The sequence below is a fragment of the Artemia franciscana genome, chromosome 2, assembly GCF_032884065.1.
Source record: "Artemia franciscana chromosome 2, ASM3288406v1, whole genome shotgun sequence".
Lineage (NCBI taxonomy): Eukaryota > Metazoa > Arthropoda > Branchiopoda > Anostraca > Artemiidae > Artemia > Artemia franciscana.
The window spans coordinates 8,477,900-8,496,838 of NC_088864.1; the positions used below are offsets into that span (position 1 = coordinate 8,477,900).

An 18,939-nucleotide genomic window follows, 5' to 3' on the forward strand; every position below is an offset into this window, starting at 1 on the left:
AAATTAAACAAGATTGATCTTCTTATTTCTAAGACACTGCAGCATCTGTGTTGGTATTTTCTAAATCGTAAGTCACATAAGAATTGGACACAGTTGGACAATTCAAACACTTATACTTTGAAAAAATATAGGTATTGAACAAAATCATTAAGGAGTCACATCTGCTGACGCGAACATAACCAAAAGACTAACATGGTTCTGATGTGTTGACCTATTACAGGTTTGGAGTGACCAGTCGGCCGTAAGAGCAGGTTGATCGAATCAATCACACTTGACATAGAAGCAGAGACTCAATTTCACTGCAAACCATTGTTTCTTATTTATTTATTTCTCTTTTTATTGCTCAGCCACTTAGCATCTACAAAGCATGTTTCAGTTGACGCTGATTAACATATTTGATGTAATCCGCGTTCTTTTACATTATGAAAATTTTCGAAATGTCAATGCCTCTAGGGATTTTAAAATAAAAGTTAACAATAATCTTCTTACTCATGAATTCAAAAGTTCTTTTTATTTTCCATGTTTAACTTCTTTGTTAAGCAGCACTGGTACTATTAGTAACCAAAACTCCAAATAGAGGAGTTTCTTTAGCAATCCGTACATCAAAAGAATCGTTTTCCAGGATGATTTCAATCCTTGGAAAACAGGTAAATGAAAATCAAAAAGGGACGTGATCACAAGGAAAATTACGCCATCAAAATGAGCATATAGATTTTTTTAAGATTTTGAGACCCTAATTATGCAACATTTTATACTTTATCGAAGAAGGATGATCACTACTGCATTGTTTGGTGCTATTTATCTTTTCGTGATTTCACAGTTTGTGATTCAGCAATTCAGTTCTATAAACTGGTTATTACACCGATAATTCTGAAATCTTGTTTCAAACATCTTGTTTGTCACTAGAAAACAAATCAGGAGGAAAAAAATTCGTTTGTGATTCATGTAAAAATGAAAAGCGTTGTAAACTGTCTATCACTCCACCCCACTTTTGGCAACGAGCTTCCCTCCTACGGGCAGGAGTTGGGGACCTCATTCTTTCGTAAATTGGAACAGTAACAGAGAAGCATATTTACCATCAACGTCTTACAAAGTATTCCCCATTTTAGGTAATAATTCTATTCCCCCAGTTGTTTACTTTCTCACACCTTTTCGTAAATGGTATCAGGAAAGCCATATTGAAAGGAAAGAGGATAAACTTTTTTTTTCTCTCCGAGGAAAATTAAGAACGATTGGGAGGCATTAGCAGTTCCTCAGTTTCTTTTCTGTCTTTTTTCTATAAAATAGTATCTTGTACAACAGAACCTTGTCGGAGAATACTTGAATATAGCCTAAAAAGATTCACAATGTAGCTATATGAGACAGATCTATAATTTTATTTTGCAGTTCCTTATTTCTTTGTTTTATGCTTCTTTTTTTTAACATACGAAACAAAGTTTATGCCCTTTTCTACTTTCTAAAGCAAAAAAGACAGAGATTTAAAAGAATAAAAACTGTAAATTTAAATGACTAAAGAAAAATAAAGAAAAATCAGCTATGGTAATAAATATATAAGCAAAAACAAAATTTGGGTTTATGCCCTTCTCCACTTTCTAAAGCAAAAACATAGAGAGGTAAAAGAGTGAAAACTTTTAAGTTAAATAATTAAAGGAAAATAGAGAAAACCAACTATAGCAATAATATACAAACTAAAACAAAATTTGGGTTTATGCCCTTCTCAACTTTCTAAAGCAAAAAAAAAGATAGAGCGCTAAAAGAGTGAAAAATTTTAAGTTAAATAATTAAAGGAAAATAGAGAAAACCAACTATGGCAATAATATACAAGCTAAAGCAAAATTGGGTTTATGCCCTTCTACACTTTCTAAAGCAAAAAAAAAGATGGAGAGCTAAAAGAGTGAAAATTTTTAAGTTAAATAATTAAAGGAAAATAAAGAAAATCAACTATGCTAAAACAAAATTTGGTTTATGCCCTTCTCCACTTTATAAAGCAAAAAAAAAAAGATTGAAAGCTAAAAGAGTGAAAACTTTTAAATTAAATATTTAAAGGAAAATAGAGAAAATCCACTATGGCAATAATATAAAAGCTGAGACAAAATTTGGGTTTATGCCCTTCTTAATTCTTTTATTTATTATTTTATTTCTTTATTTTATTTTTTTCCTTAAATAGTCAATTATTCAGCAAGGCCGCGGAAAAAAGTTCGAAGAACAAGTTTCATCTTTAGTGAGAAAAGAAAAGAACTATAATACCTCTCTGCTGATGCCTCTGCATATGTTAAAGGTCCCTGTAAAGTTAGTTCAAAGAGCCTCCTTGGAAATACTGAAATCAATTGGCATGGAAATGCATTAACATTGACCCCTGCTCGAGGGATTCCCGCACCCCACTGCGTATATTTTAACTCAGAACATAAAATGATCTAACATGGAAATATTGCAAAAAAAAAACATCCAAAATCATTTTCTTTAATATGAAAAATAGACGTCAATATGTGTTCAGTTTGATTTTCATTCAAGTTCTTACTTTACACTTTTTTGTGAAAAAAAGAAGAATTGATATATATAATTTGCGGAGAGGTCTTGATATGAAGTGCTACTTATTACCGGTAACATAAAAAGAATTCCAGCACACAGAAGCTTATTTTCATTTGCTACTTCTAGAAAGGTATTTAAATAAAACCTTTTTGGAATGCCCTTCATAATGTCATATAGAACTTCAATAGCGTTAAATATAACTTTTGGAAAAAAAATATCGATGAAACTGAAGTCATAGGAGGCTTAATCGCGCTGACTAAGTAAAAAGCGAAGAGGGCATTTTTTTTCAGACCAGGGCACTTCGTATCAAAGGAGTTGTCGTAGAAAGTTTGAAAAAGGGCTCATTCGATTTGAAATTGAAAGGACTAGCCCCTTTTCAATAGTCGAAAGTGATTAGAGGGCAATCACCCCCCCTCCCACGTCCACCATTTCCCCAAACAGATTCAATCAAAATTTAGAGATGGCAATTTGGTTTAAAATAGTTGAAGGATCCAGAAATTATGTCTTTGAGGATGACAACCCGCCCTCCACAGCCCTCAGGGCAAGGATTGTAAGTTATGCCCTGGGGGGATTAAGGTTTATATAGAAAGAGTGATCGTATAAACTTTGTAGGGGACTCACCGGATTGGTAATCAAAAGTTATAGTGCACTCTTTAAGATTCAGTGTGATCGGAGGGTGGACACCCCCCCATACCTCGTATTTTCCTGAAATGCATCTGATACAAGTTTTGAGACTTGTTGTCGTAGAAACTTCTAAAAGGGCTTATTAGATTGGAAGTTGAAGTGGCTAGTGCCCTTTTTAATAGTCAAAAATGATTAGAGGGCAACTAACCCCTCTCTTACGCCCACCATTTCCCCAAACACATCCAATCAAAATTTTGAGATAGCCATTTTCTTCAGAGTAGTTAAAAGGTCTGGAAATTATGTCTCTGATGATGAAAACCCGCCAGAGCTCTCAGAGTAAGGGTTGTAATTTAAGCCCTGGGGCATATAAAGTTTGTATAGAAAGGGTGGTCGCAAGAACTTCGGAACGGGCTCATTGGATTGGCAATCAGATGTTCTAGGAACCTTATTAAGATTCAGAGTGATCAGAGGGTGGAAACCCCACCCACATCTCGTATTTTCCTGAAGTGTATCTGATAGAAATTCTGAGATGGCCATTGGTTGCCGAAGAAACTTCGAAAAGAGCCTATTCGAGTGGAAACTGAAAGATCTAGCACTCCCTTTAATATTCGAGAGTGATTGAAGGGCAACTAACCCCCCTCCCACACCCACCATTTCCTCAAATACATTCAATCAAAATAGCCATTTTGTTCAACTTAGTTGAAAGGGCCGAAAATATGTCTTTGAGGATGACAACCCCCTTATAACCCTCAGGGCAAGGGTTGTAAGTTATGCCCTTGGGGCATATAAGGTATGTATAAGGAAAGGGTGATCGTATAAACTTCGGAGGGAGATCATTGCATTGGTAATCAAAAGTTCTAGTGCTCTTTTTAAGATTCAGTGATAGGAGGGGGATATATTTAGAAAGGGTGATCGTATAAACGTCGGAGGGGGCTCATTGGATTGCTAAGCAGAAGTTTTAGTACGCTTTTTAAGATTCAAAGTGATCACAGGATGGATAACCCCCATACCTCAGATTTTCCCGAAATAAATCTGATAAAAATTTTGAGATGGACACTTTTTGTCGAAGAAATTTCAAAAAGAGCTCATTCGATTGGAAATTGAAAGACCCAGTGCCCTTTTCAAGAGTCGAAAGTGATTGGATGGCAACGAACCCCCTCCCACACCCACCATTTCCCCAAACACATTCCCCCTCCAAAAACTTTGGAGGAGACGCCTTGGATTGGTAATCAGAAGTTTCTGTGCTCTTTTGAGATTCAGAGTGGTCGGAGGGTGGATACCCCTCTCCACACCTCCTATTTTCCAGAAATGCAACTGATTTTAATTTTGAGATGGCCATTTGTTGTCGAAGAAGCTTCAAAAACAGTTCATTCGATTGGAAATTGAAAGCCAGTGCCCTTTTTAATAGTCAAAATCCCTGGAGGGCAACTAACACCCCTCTCACGGCAACCGTTTCCCCAAACGCATTCCCCATCCAATTAATTGAACTTCAACTTCGTTGAAAGGACCAACTTAGTTCAACTTAATTGAAAGGGCCGGAAATTATTTCTTTGAGGATGACGCCCCCCAGCCCTCAGGGCAAGGTAAGTTATACCCTTGGGCATATAAGGTATAGGCCTACATAGAAAGGGGGATTGTATAAACTTTGGAGGGGGTTCATTGGATTGGTAATTAGAAGTTCTAGTGTCATTTTTAAGATTCGGAGTGATCGTAAATGTGATACCCCCCCCCTCCAGACTTCGTATTTTCCCGTAACGCATCTGATAGAAATTTTTAGATGGTCATTTGCTGTGGTAGAAACTTCGAAAAAGGCTCATTCAATTGGAAACCGAGAGGGCTAGTGTCTTTTTTATTAGTCAAAAGTGATTGAAGGGCAACCCACCCACCCCCCCTCCATCCATCAATTCCTGAAACACATTTAATCAAAATTTTGTGATAGCCATTTTGTTCAGTGTAGTTGAAAGGTCTGGAAATGATATCTTTGACAATCCCCATACCTTCTCAGGACCAGAACATAATTTGCACTTTACTGAAAAAAAAACGGATGTGGGTTGTCAGTTTAGTATACATATACTGATATATATTCCTTAAAGTTTAAAATTTTAATTTATCAATGTTAAAAAAGTAAAAAAAATTTTAAACGCATTTTGTTTATTTAAATCATACAATCAATAACCGAGTCAAACTCAAAACGAGCAAAAATCAACACGAGTAGGGCTGACAATCCCCATGCCTTCTCAAGACCAGAACATAATTTGTACTTTACTGAAAACAAAATATATTTAAAATGTTTTCACTTTATTTTTACTTGTCCAAAATATTTTTACTAGATATTTCAAGGGGGAAGTCTGCCCCCTTCCACTCCAATTACAGTGCGAGTGTCTGGTGCCCTATTTAAGAGTTACAAGAGATTGGAGAGCAAGCAGCCCTTCTCTCAAGCCTATTCATTTTTCAAACGCATCCAGTCAAAATTTTGAGACAGCCATTTTGTTCAGCATATTAGAACGGTCCAGCAACTATGTCTTTAGGGATATAAGGCATGTCAACCCACAAAAATTGTATCATTGACCCGTTACTCTTTAGAACCAAATTTTGCTCTAAAACTAAATCAAAAGGCATTGTGTTAAATGGTTGCCAATAAGACACCTCAGGGATATACCGAGAACGACAGGAGGTATTTAGTTGAAACTTTTTGGGATACTACTATTACTACTTCTGTTCTTAGAATTTAAATATGTAAAAAGAGCTTAAGTGCATCCGGGTTGTCAAAGAGCATAAAAAGAATCTTTCGGGAATCATTTTAAGTTTTATTTTTCAGGTCAACTTCCGAAGCTATAAGATTAAATTTAAAAATACCGTTTGTGTCAGGATTAAAAATTGTTGAACAATTTCACAAACATATAAATAGCAACCCATACTATCGATTCTTATAGAAGAAAACTGAAAAAATACACAATGTTATTTCCCCATAAAAATACTATGTCAATAAAAACGAACACAAATTAATTTTAAAAACTTTTCCACAAGAGCTCCATTAAGCCAAGAATGAGCAAAAATAAAGTCAAATAATCTTCCAAGCGTAAAAGTACCACTTATCACTGTCAATAAATAAATGAAACTAAAAACGAACAGAGATTACAATAAATAGTCGAGTCAAGCTCATAACGAGCAAAAATTAACATGAGTAGTGCTAATAACCCCTATGCCTTGTCAAGACCAGAACACAATTTGCGCTTTACTGAAAACAAAATATGCTTGAAATATTTTCACCTTTCTTACTTTCATATATGAAAATTTATCAAAACCTTAGCGAAGAAGTGTCAGTATAAGTAAATTTAACTGACAATCCACGGTCAGTTGGTTGTTCGTTTTTTGTTTTTTTCAGTAAAGCGCAAATAGCGTTCTAGTCTTGAGAGGCCATATGAGTTATCAGCCCTACTCATGTTAATTTTTGCTCGTTTTGATTTATTTATTGATAGCATTTTTTTGTAGTTTTATTTGACTTTATTTTACGCATTCTTGGCTTAATGGAGCTCTTTATCTTTCTTTGAAAAACTTGTCGTGTGAAAAAAGTTTATCTGAAAATGAAAACGAGTTATAAAACAGTTGACCCGGTAAGTCAACTGTTAAGTCAACAGACCGCTTACAGTTGAACAGTAAGGAGCGACCCGGCTTAATAGTAACCGAAACTCAAAAAAATGGAATTTTGATACCAATAATTACATCAAAAGAATCGCATTTAATACTGATTTTAAATATATAAGTTTCATAAGGATCAGTTATATCCATCAAAAGTTACGAGCCTGAGAAAACTTACCTCATTTTAGAAAATAGGGGAGACACCCCTTAAAAGTCGTACAATTTTAACGAAAATCACACCATCAGATTTAGCGTATCAGAGAACCTTATTGTAGAAGTTTCAAGCTCTTATCTACACAAATGTAGAATTTCGCATTTTTTGCCAGAAGACAGATCACGGATGCGTGTTTATTTGTTTTTTGTTTTTTTGTTTTTTTCCAGGGGTGATCGTATCGACTGAGTGGTCCTAGAATGCCGCGGGAGGTCTCATTCTAACGGAAATTAAAAGTTCTAGTGCCCTTTTTAAGAGATCAAAAAATTGGAGGGCACCAAGGCCTCCTCCCACGCTCATCTTTTCCCAAATGTCACCGAATCAAAATTCCGAGATAGCCATTTTATTCACCATAGTCGAAAAACCTAATACCTATGTCTTTAGGGACGACTTACTTCCCCGCAGTCCCAGTAGGAGGGGCTGCAAGTTACAAACTTTGACCTGTGTTTACATATAGTAATGGTTACTGGGAAGTGTACACACGTTTTCAGGGGTTTTTTTTTGGTTTAGGGGGAATAGTTGGAGGGGGGGGGGTTTACGTGGGAGGATATTTCCATGGATAAACTTTTCATGGGGGAAGAGAATTTCAATGAAGGGGGCGCAGGATTTTCTAGTATTATTTCAAAAAACAATGGAAAAATAAATACGAAAAGGTTTTTCTACTGAAAGTAAGGAGCAGCATTAAAACTCAAAACGAACAAAATTATTACGCACATGAGGGGTTTACCTCCTCTTTATACCTCACTCTTTACGCTAAAGTATTTTTAGTAATTTCAACTATTTATTCTACGGCCTTTGTGATTCAGAGGTCATTCTTAAGGAATTGGGACAAAATTTAAGCTTTCAAACAGTTCGTGGTAACGAACTGTAGTATGGAGCGACCCGGCTCAATAGTAACCGAAACTCTAAAAAATGGAATTTTGATACCAACGCCCCGCTCTTTACGCTAAAGTTTCTTACTGTTTTAAAGATAGAGTTAAGAGAAAGAGTCAAACTTAAGCGTAAAGAGCGAGGCATTGAAGAGGAAAAGCCCCTTTCATATACGGAGTAATTTCTGTTCGTTTTAAGTTTTGATGTTACTCCTCACTTTCATTTAAAAAGACTTTTTTTTTTATTTAATACTTAAATGAATCAGCTTCATTTGCTGACGCTCCTTGAATATAACTCAAATTCGTCATTTCTTTGGACACCGAACAACCAATTTTTAATTTGTTCATGTGCTACAATATTTCGAAAGTTGCTGAAGGGATCCAAAAGTGTACTACTTCCTATCAAAGTAACCGTGAATCAAAAGGGACCAGACAGTTTTTTTTATCCTTTCAGCCTTTACATAAGAATTACGAAGTTTATCACAGGTACTGCAATTGTCTTGAAATTTTTATGTAATTTTTTTTTTTTTTTTATGTCATTTAGCCTACCGTTGAGAGCCTACATCTAGAAAGGTAGCCTATGGTTTTCGTTTTTAATCAACTTTAATAATGAGTCCCAAAATTAGCAGTACGATTCTGCTATTTCCAGACGTTAAAATTGCCTTCCAAGATAAAATACGTATAATTAATTAGGAAAAAAAACCACACACACACAAGTAGAATAAATCATTTATTGAAGCACAGTATATTATTTATTCACTTTGAGTTTTCAAGCTTTTCTTTATAATACCTACCAGCAGGGCAATATCTAGAATTTTTGTTCGGGAGGGGGGGATATTTTTCGGTGAAGGGAGGGGTAAAAAAGAACTGTAAAAGACACATCAAAATTTATTGATATTCATTCTTGTTACGTTTTTGTGAGCCAAACAAACATTTCTAGGGGTTGGCGTCAAACTCCATACCATCCCTGGATACGGCTTTGCCTACTGGCCAGCTTTCCCTATTTTCATGTGACTTAAGACTTTTTGCAAACAGTTTTACATCGGAATCACACATTTTCAAAATTTCTGTAATCAAATTTTAAGCAACATATATAAGGCTAGAATTTTAAAACACAATAAGATGAACTAAACCCGAACACTTATTTTGTTTTTAAACAAATTTCAATATCGGTTTTATTTTTGTTTTCTATTAAGAACACGCAATTTATTGGTTGAATCGATAAATGTAGTATTATTGTCAACGCCCCAAATAGCAAAATTGTTTGGCTTTGGCATAGGTAAATTCGCTTGGAGCTAACGATAGACTTTTTGACATGAAATAACCTCTTATCTCCTTCAACGGTTTGTTCAGGGAATTAACGTGATCAAGATATATAGGAGGATGACAGAAGAACAATGGAAGAAGCAGAGGTAATTCATAGTTTAAATATTTTAATGTTTAATCTTTAGATCAGACAACATAAGCACAAAGTAGAAATCAACAATGGCAAAAGTAGAAATCAGGTAAATACCTAATATGATTCCAAATACTCAGAATTAACACAATGGAAAATAGTTGCATACAAGTATTAAATGTGAATCCAGAGGCTCAATTGGGGGAGACGGAGAAGAGGCCCCTTAGATTTAGAAATACTTCTTTGGTATTTACAAAGTATCAAAAAAGCACAGATGCCCAACCACCTCCATATTTTCATGAATTTATGCTACTGTGTGAATCATGAAGCATTGGATGTTTGCTGGAAAAAAAGAGGGATTGCTTTGATAGAAGATCATACTCGGTGAGTCGACCTCAGCCCGAGATAGGTATGTATCACCTGGTATATCTGTCTTTCATGTACTCACCTATATTTAGAAAACCCACTCCTTACCATATCAATATCACAGATATATCACAGATATGTATCTGTGATATATCACAGATATGTATCACCTGATATGTATCCATATCACAGATATGTATCACCTGGTATATCTGTCTTTCATGTACTCGCCTATATTTAGAAAACCCACTCCTTACCATATCAATATCACAGATATATCACAGATATGTATCTGTGATATATCACAGATATGTATCACCTGATATGTATCCATATCACAGATATGTATCACCTTGTATATCTGTCTTTCATGTACTCGCCTATATTTAGAAAACCCACTCCTTACCATATCAATATCACAGATATATCACAGATATGTATCTGTGATATATCACAGATATGTATCACCTGATATGTATCCATATCACAGATATGTATCACCTGGTATATCTGTCTTTCATGTACTCACCTATATTTAGAAAACCCACTCCTTACCATATCAATTCAAAATTAGTTATGTTTTTATTAGTAAGCCGAATACCATTTGATATTTCAAAGTTCCTACCAATATCCCGAGAGACAAAAAAAATGGGTATCATTTAAATAAAACAATGAAAAAAAAACGAAAACTAATAACAGACTTTAATTAGTAAAAATTCGTATAGATTTTTATTATTTAATGCTTTTTTTGTTCTACAATTTTATTTAAATTATGCCCGTTTTTTCTCTCTTAAATTACATAGATGGAAAAAACAGTATGGTCTAAGAAATTATTTATTAATTTATTTATAGGTTAGAACGCTTAGAGCTATTGTAAGAATATTAAAAAAAAATCCATTATATAAAACAAGAAATCAATACTGGGAGATTGTCAAACAATAGACCTGAACGTTCGCATCCGAATAATATCACCCGGCTCTCGATGTCAATGCTAGGGTGCAAATCAAAGGCTTAGAATTCAAAATAATCGAAATATTGCTCTTGACCCCCCGCACAATTTAAATCGCTCTTAGACCAGAAAATTTTCCCGCGTTTCCCCTTCAGACTGACCATTTTACGGAGCGTATAGTCGAACACAGCGTTTCTGAACTTGAGAAATTACGAATAAAACTAGGCTGAAATTTGAAAGAGCTAAAAATTGTTCCCACGTTGTATCGCGGAACAAAAAACTGTATCGAATGAGCTCTTGACCCCCACCCCACACGCATATTAAATCACTTTTAGACCAAATCTTTTTTCCCGCGTCTCCCCTTCAGACTGACCATTTTACGGAACATAATTGCCAGGAGCATATAGTCGAATTGCCAGGTTTAAACTGTATTGTATTGTACCTCTGCTGCAGTCAATAAAAGAAATACAGGGTGAATGGTTTTATTTCTTAATGTAAAAATATTTGCAACTACTGACAATCGAAAACAGGCCATCCTATACGAAGATACATCAAGCATAACAGATATTGTTGCGATCTTATTTTGAAGTCGCCACCGGGTACAAAAAACTGTATCGAATGAGCTCTTGACCCCCTTTGAGCCCCCCTTGAGCTTTGAGGTGTGAAGTGGAGGCCATGGATAAAATTGCTGAAAATCTGGAAGATGAAGCGAGACGGCATAATAGTAAAATATTGTTTATTAAGCGGTTTAGCAGTGTTTAAATTTGGTTAGAGACACTTTGAATCAAAACGCTTTGTTTATTAGGCGACAAAATTTGGATTTTATTCAATTTTGTATTTTATTCCCCTCCCCCCTACAAATTAAATCACTTTTAGACCAAAACTTTTCCCGCGTTTCCCCTTCTGATTGACCATTTTACAGAGCGTACAGACGAACACAGCGTTTCTGAGCATGAGAAAATTACGAATAAAACGAAATTGAAATTTGAAAGAGATAAAAAATTGTTCCCGCGTTTTATTGCGGGAACAAAAAATTGTATCTAATGAGCTCTTAACCCCACACAAATTAAATCGCTTTTAGACCAAAAATTTTTCCCGCGTCTCCCTTTCAGACTGACGAAAGTGAAACAGTTCAAAATAGGGATGAAACCTATTAATTGACAGTGAACAGATATAAAAAAATTTTAACTGGATATTTCGAACACATATACAGTGTTCATCATCAGCAGTAAAACTCTGTTTTTTACTGCTGATGATGAACACTGTATATGTGTTCGAAATATTCAGTTAAAAAAAAATTATATCTGTTCACTGTCAATTAAAAGGTTTCATCTCTATTTTGAACTGTTTTACTTTCGTCATGGAAAGGTAGTGTGGTCTTCGAAGTTATCTACTTCAGACTGACCATTTTACGGAGTGTATAGTCGAACAGAGCGTTTCTGAACTTGAGAAAATTACGAATAGAACAAAACTGAAATTTGAAAGAGCTAAAAATTGTTTTATTTTCCGGGAACAGGAAAGTATCATTGTAAGGACTTAAGAAAATTTAATAAATCTGTTAAAGAAAATAATGTTTTTCATTTTTACAATAAAGGAGAGGCAGACCAACAAAAATAAATTAAATGCATAATGCACAGGAATCTTTCCAGTATAACTGATGACAGAATGACGAGTGAGTTTACCACAAAACTTTTAATAGCTACTGTTTCCATTGCTGCGTTCTGTTGAGGGAATTCCGATTTCATTTTCTGTGTTCCGATGATGGTGTTTTGGAATTATCATCATCTGTCATATGGAAACTTTTTTAAATCAACTGCCAAATGATGAAAATAGTTTTTTTAAAGGAAGAAAAGAATTCTCACCGGGTTTTCGCTTAAATCATACTAGAGGGAAAGTAGTTAGCTGTGAAGGCTTAGCTGCGTAAAACCATAAACACAAGAATTCTTACATTTTGGTCTGAAATCCCCATTAGGAGTAAGTTCATAATGCGTTTAAAAACATCAAATGTTAGCTATAACGTATCAATACTTGGAATACACAAATGTCAAATCTTAAAATAAAACATTTTTGCCCTTTCGACCATTTCCGGGTTTGTTCATATCCATGATCCACGATTTTCTAAGATTTTTCTTTCGGTTATTTTAAAATTATCAAGTTTTAGGGCAATGCCACATTTTCGTCAGTGTTGTCACGCTGAGCCGTGAAAATAAATAAGAAAAACTAATTAATTAAAAGTGACAACAGTTTTCGTCCGTAAAAATTCAAACATTGGCAAACTATTGTTCCCAAAGATGAGTATATGATTCAAAGGAAAACTACACCATGCCGAAACTGTTGGGTATTATAAGTTTTTAGCTTATTTTTTGCTGATTTTAGCTCATATTTCTTCATTTTAAATCTGGCGTCCCGTACTACAAAAACTGCATAACCGCATATATGGAGGATATATGGAGGAAGGAGGTCTTTTACAAACCAAAATAAAATATTTCATATTCACTGTCCCTGGATATTCAAGTAATAGACTTGAGTAATACTAAACAGCAGTAACCTGTAGCTGGACAGACTATCTATTTAGTATATTTCATCTATCTATTTTATCGACAGACTATCAGACTATCTATTTTATCTACAGACTATACTATTTAGCTTTATATACAAAGCATCTTACTTAGTAGTGCTTTGTAATTACATTCTTACATTTTTACAACTGTATTAAATGATTTAAATAAAATATGTAAATTAGATGTTTTTTGATTATAAGTATAAAATACGTGACATTAGTTTTAGTCATTAAATTAGTAGAATCCATGCCATTCCACTACCTCTTCACTGCTAAAAACCATGAAAAATAAACATAATGTGTTTTGACTTTTGATCAAGTCAAGTATTTAGATGGCAATCTTCATCGCCAAATGTTCCTACCCTAGCGATAAAATAAAAATCAGTATATATTACATTGATAAATGAAAATAATAATAGAATCTTCTACTGCTGTTGTATGTCTTCAAAGAGAAGGAAATCTCTCCCCCTCCCTTCAACATGACACTCAAAGGATTCCCCGCAAATTATTCAGAAGCCCCCTTCCCCCATCCCTAATTTGAAAAAAAAGGTACTTGCGAAAAAATATAAATCCGCATATTTACTCTTCTCCCTGCACTAGCAAAAATTATATGGTCTTCCCCTCCTTCATACTAGCAAAAATTATATGATCTTCCCAGTTACTCTGGATCTACATTATGTGAATTTATCTATTACTATAGCACTTGACTCATTCCCTTGAACTAGTTTTCTGAAATCATAATTATCTAATAAACGAATTATCTATTCTTTTCATTAAACAAACTGTTGAATATGTAACATCAAGAACAGCTTATCCGAAACAAAAGTTATCTAACAGCGCTAATAATTAGACATATTCACAAAAAACGTCACTACCTTATCCGTCATATATATGAAAAAGGATATTTTCTGGAACGAGACTAACGGAACAGTGGATAAATCAACAAACGCATAAATCAAAAGGATATTTTGACCACATATTAGAGGAGTGTCATCGCCACTAGATAAAAAGACATAAATAAAAATGGCAAACCACTAGTGGATGCCCTGGCAGGGGATGGTCAATTTTGTGAGACAAAAGCTAAGAAGTAACCATGCAAATTGCAGTTGGTATTTGGCTGCAAAGAAAATGTGTGAAATCTTCCTAAATGGTTAACAAAAAGACTTCCTTGAATACTAAAAGCAATGCCAATCATGTATTGTCAAAATTATAACAAAGCTTTTATTATTATTAATTTTCAAAAAAATTTGCACAAAAAGAAGTTTTTAAAATAGTTCGTGGTGACAAACTGTAAGTAAGGAGCGACCCGGCTCAATAGTGACCAAAACTCTAGAAAACAGAATTCTGATGCCAATAAATATGTCAAAAGAATAGGATTCTTATGCTGATTTCTAATATTAAAGTTAAATAAATTATTAAATTTAGTGTTACTCATCAAAGCTTACGACCCTGATAAAGTTTGCCTAAATTTTGAAAAAAAAGGTAAATACCCCCCAAAAGACATAGAATCTTAATGAAAATCTAACCATCAGATTCAGCGTATCAGAGAACTCTACTGTAGAGGTTTCAAGCTCCTATCTGCAAAAACATGGAATTTTGAATTTTTTCCCAGAAGAAAGATCAGGGATGCGTGTTTTTTTTCAAGGATGATTGTATCGAACCAGTGGGCCTAGAATGTTGGAAGAGGGCTCATTCTAACAGAAATGAAAATTTCTAGTGCCATTTTTAAGTGACCATAAAAATTGGAGGGCAACTAGGCCCAAGGCCACATTTTTTTCCAAAACCGTCCGATTAAACTTTTGGGATAGCCATTTTGTTCAGCATGGTTGATAGACCTGATAACTATGTGTTTGGAGATAATATGACCACTCACAGTCCCTGGGGAGATTTCTTTAAGTTAGAAAATTTGTCCATTGTTTACGCACAGTATTTGTTATTGGGAAGCATGGATACATTTTTCGAATGGGCAGAGGAGGACAAACTTTCTTCTGGGCGGATTTCGCACGAGAGGAATATTTTATGAAGAAAATAGTTTCCAGGGGTTGAATTTTTCCAGGGAAATTTTATACAGAGGGAATTTGCCACAATTTTTATGCGAAATTTCTTTATATATTTCTCTTTACCGACTCAATTTTACGCGTGGAGATGTTTAGGGTAATTATCCTGGATAAATTTTTGCCAGGATTGATTTGTCCAGAGAATATTTCCGCGGATAGGGGATTTTTCCGGGGAGGTGAAGCCGGATATCCTGGCATTATTTAAAAACGATCAGAAATTAAACATAAAAAACAAGTTTTTTCAACCAAAAGTAAGGAATAACATTAAAACTTAAAACGAACTGATATTATTACGTATACGAGAGAGGTTGCACCTCCTCAATACCTTGCTCTTTGCGCTAAAGTTTAAATTTTGTCCCAATTCTATAAAAACAAGTCCTGAAACACGAAAGTCATTTAATTAGAACAATAAGCAACTTTTACCGAAAAAACTTTAGCGTGAAGGGCAAGGTGTTGAGGAGGGGGCATCCCGCTCGTATACGTCATAATTTCTATTCATTTTAAGTTTTAATGTTTCTCCTTACTTTCAGTTGAAGAAATTTATTTTTTTATTTAATGTCACTAAAGAAACCCTATCGAAGCAATTCAGAAAAAGCTGATCCCAAGCATAAAGAAACTTTTTAACCTCATATTGACAAAATTTTCAAGACTCTCTAGAACATTGGTGTGCAAGCTTAAGAACGAGGATCTAGAATGACTCTAGGTCAAGGGTGCTAAATCACGGAAATGTAAAGGAGGGGAGGGCAAAGATTTTTCAATTTAACTTTGATAACAATAAAAAATATTTTTCAAAATCTTTGGGGGGGGGTGTTATATTTTTTTCAAATAAAAATACAAAAAAGGTGTTTTCTTAAATCTAGGGGAGGGCGCAATTCAAACCCCACAGAAAAGCCCTTTGACACCCCTTGGAAATTGGCTGAGCATAACTCCAATTTTTTTGGTCACTTAAAAAGGGCACTAGAACATTTCATTTCCGTTAGAATGAGCCCTCTTACGACATTCTAGGACCACTTGGTCGATACGATGACCCCTGGAAAAAAAAACAAAACAAATAAACACGCACCCGTGATTTGTCTTCTGGCAAAAAATAAGAAATTCCACATTTTTGTAGATAGGAGCTTGAAAATTTTGCTATAGGGTTCTCTGATATGCCGAATGCGATGGTGTGATTTTCGTTAAGATTCTGTGACTTTTAGGGGGTGTTTTCCCCTATTTTCTAAAATAAGGCAAATTTTTTCAGGCTCGTAACTTTTGATGACAAAGACTAAATTTGATGAAACTTATATATTTAAAATCAGCATGAAAATCTGATTCTTTTGATGTATATTTTAGCAGCAAAATTCCGATTTTTAGAGTTTCGTTTACTATTGAGCCGGGTCGCTCCTTACGACCCTTCAAACAATTCTTTACCACGAACTGTTTGAAAACGAATGAACAAATGAACAAAATAACACACACAGTTTTACTTGAAAATTGTATTTTCTCATTTATAGACCATTTCACTGCATCTCCAACTGCATTTTATTTTACAGAAACCATAATGCTTCCTGAGGAATTTATTCATAATCTCTTAACTTAATCTCCGAAATTATAAATTCATGCCATCTATAATAAAACTTTAGCGATACCTAGATGACGTGGGAGTATCAAGATACATGTGATTCGTTATTAATCTCACATGATCCTTAGCAGCGGTCTAATAGGAGCTCAAATAGGTATTTGGGAAGAAATGGGTGAACTTTTTCAAACTCGTAACATTATTGGGCTGTATGAATGAAGCTTTCAGCACCGACCTAGAGCTCAAATTAGGGTCGATGAAAATGTTCTGAACTTCCTTGTGATCAATGTTTCTGGGCCAAGTTTGAATTGCGCTGGTATTGTTTACTACGCATGGCACATCCATTTAGCTTGGTTTTTGGGGGGTTACTGAATAACAGGCAGCAGTTCTTCATTTGCTTTTTTTCTGAATTCCCAGCCATAAAACCATGTGTGGAAAATAAAACAACGTATTCGTCTTTTACTGTTTAAATTTACTGTTTCGCTTATCGTTGAATAAACCTATCGGTCTGTGTATCAGAATCAAAGCAGAATACAGCCAGATTTATCTTAATAAAACATTCAGATAAATTTTGCGGTGCGTTAAGTTAGAAGAAGATTCAGCAGGAGATTAGCAGGCGGGAAAATGCACAATTTAAAACAGCAAAGTTGATATTTTAAGCATTCGCGAATTCTCAAAGGAGGCAGTTAAATAATTAGGGTTAATTCGTTATGTTTCTTCTTCGTTTGGATTTTTTTTTTTTTTTTTTTTTTTTTTTTTTTTTTTTTTTTTTTTTTTTTTTTTTTTTTTTTTTTTTTTTTGTTACTTACTCTCTATAAACAGTAGCGGAATAGCCATCGAATACGTTGCCTGTCTATAGTTTTCTAAAGTCTTTGCTTTCTGCAACTTACCTCTCTTGAGAGTCTATGGAAGAGGTCGCCACCTCTGAGAAAATCCAATATTAAGTACACCTTTCCTTCGGTTTGAAAAGCATAGTGAAGTTTAACAATAAAAGGATGCCTAACTTCAGCCAAGATGTCTCTCTCCATTTTGGTCCGTAACCGGTCACGAACTGAAAAATATATAGAGTTGAGGAGTACATATTTAATTTTTGATTTCATATAAGTTCATATACGTCCGTAAAAACGGTAAAACGATCAGCACAAAGAGATGGGCAACTTATAAGGGTTGAAGCTTCGGCAACTATACATAGGAATATACAAATTATAAAAAGGATTCTACAATAGTGTCTGGCAACTCCACTAAAAAAGAAGAAACTTTCAAAGAAACCTAGAAAATTGATATAATCAATATACAATGCTACAGCACTAAAACTAAATTTCCTCTTTAACTGATAATTAATCTGATACTTTTTGATTTTGGAGAATTATTTTAAGTAAAAATCAAGTTAGCATAAATTGGCGTAGAATGCCTTGGATAATCTGAGCAAGTAAAATAGGCTTCTTGACTTCCAGTTAGTAGGATTACCGGTTAAAAAAAAAAATGTTGCTTTCTTTTTTCTTGCTTACAGTTGAATCAAAAAGACAATTAAGCAGCTGTTAAGGATGGGCTAAAAAAAAGAACAAAATCACCAAATATTAGATGGCATTGATGGTTTTGTTTCGACACTAGCACCAGTTTGAGTCATACTCTTGTCATAATACTGAAAGTCATCCACTGAAAATGGCCAGGGCAGGACTATAGTGACAGAACGATTTTTACAATTAATCTTGTGCATTTTCCCCTTTCTTTTTAACACAGCGTTTAGAAATAGGCAGGTGGAAGAGACATATAAATAGGTCTTTTGGCCTATTTTCAGTAATGTTGAAAGAAACATGAGCTTTGACGGAAAACCACACAAATAATCCAGCCTACTAAGGAAAAACGAAGCTACAAAGATCCCCGCAAGAATAAAGCCCTTTGAAATATTATATACAAAGACTATTATTTCTTTAAAAGCTTAATAGTAAAACGAGCGGTATTTTGAAAGAACCGAAATTGAATCCATTCTTTTTACCTTGCTACAAAGACAAGTAACATAATTGAGCTAAAGGGTGCAAAATTAATTTTAGATACTACTATACAGTTACCTATAAACACAAGTCCAAGGGTGAGAAGAGAAAATAAAATCCTTTGCTCTATGATATAACCAAATCCTGGATATCAAATTAAAAAATGGTATCTTCTTATGATAGTTCAAAT

At 34.5% G+C, this 18,939-nt stretch overlaps 1 protein-coding gene across 2 annotated transcripts in view; it reads right to left on the reverse strand.

Moving 5' to 3' along the window:
• LOC136037006 (ribosomal protein S6 kinase 2 beta-like) overlaps positions 1 to 18,939 on the reverse strand; it is an 884,370-nt gene that overhangs the window by 809,164 nt on the left and 56,267 nt on the right. For both annotated transcript variants that reach the window (XM_065719419.1, XM_065719428.1), the window contains exon 6: positions 17,649 to 17,809. In XM_065719419.1, the coding sequence (XP_065575491.1) occupies positions 17,649 to 17,809 (161 nt within the window). The remainder of the gene's footprint in view (positions 1 to 17,648; positions 17,810 to 18,939) is intronic.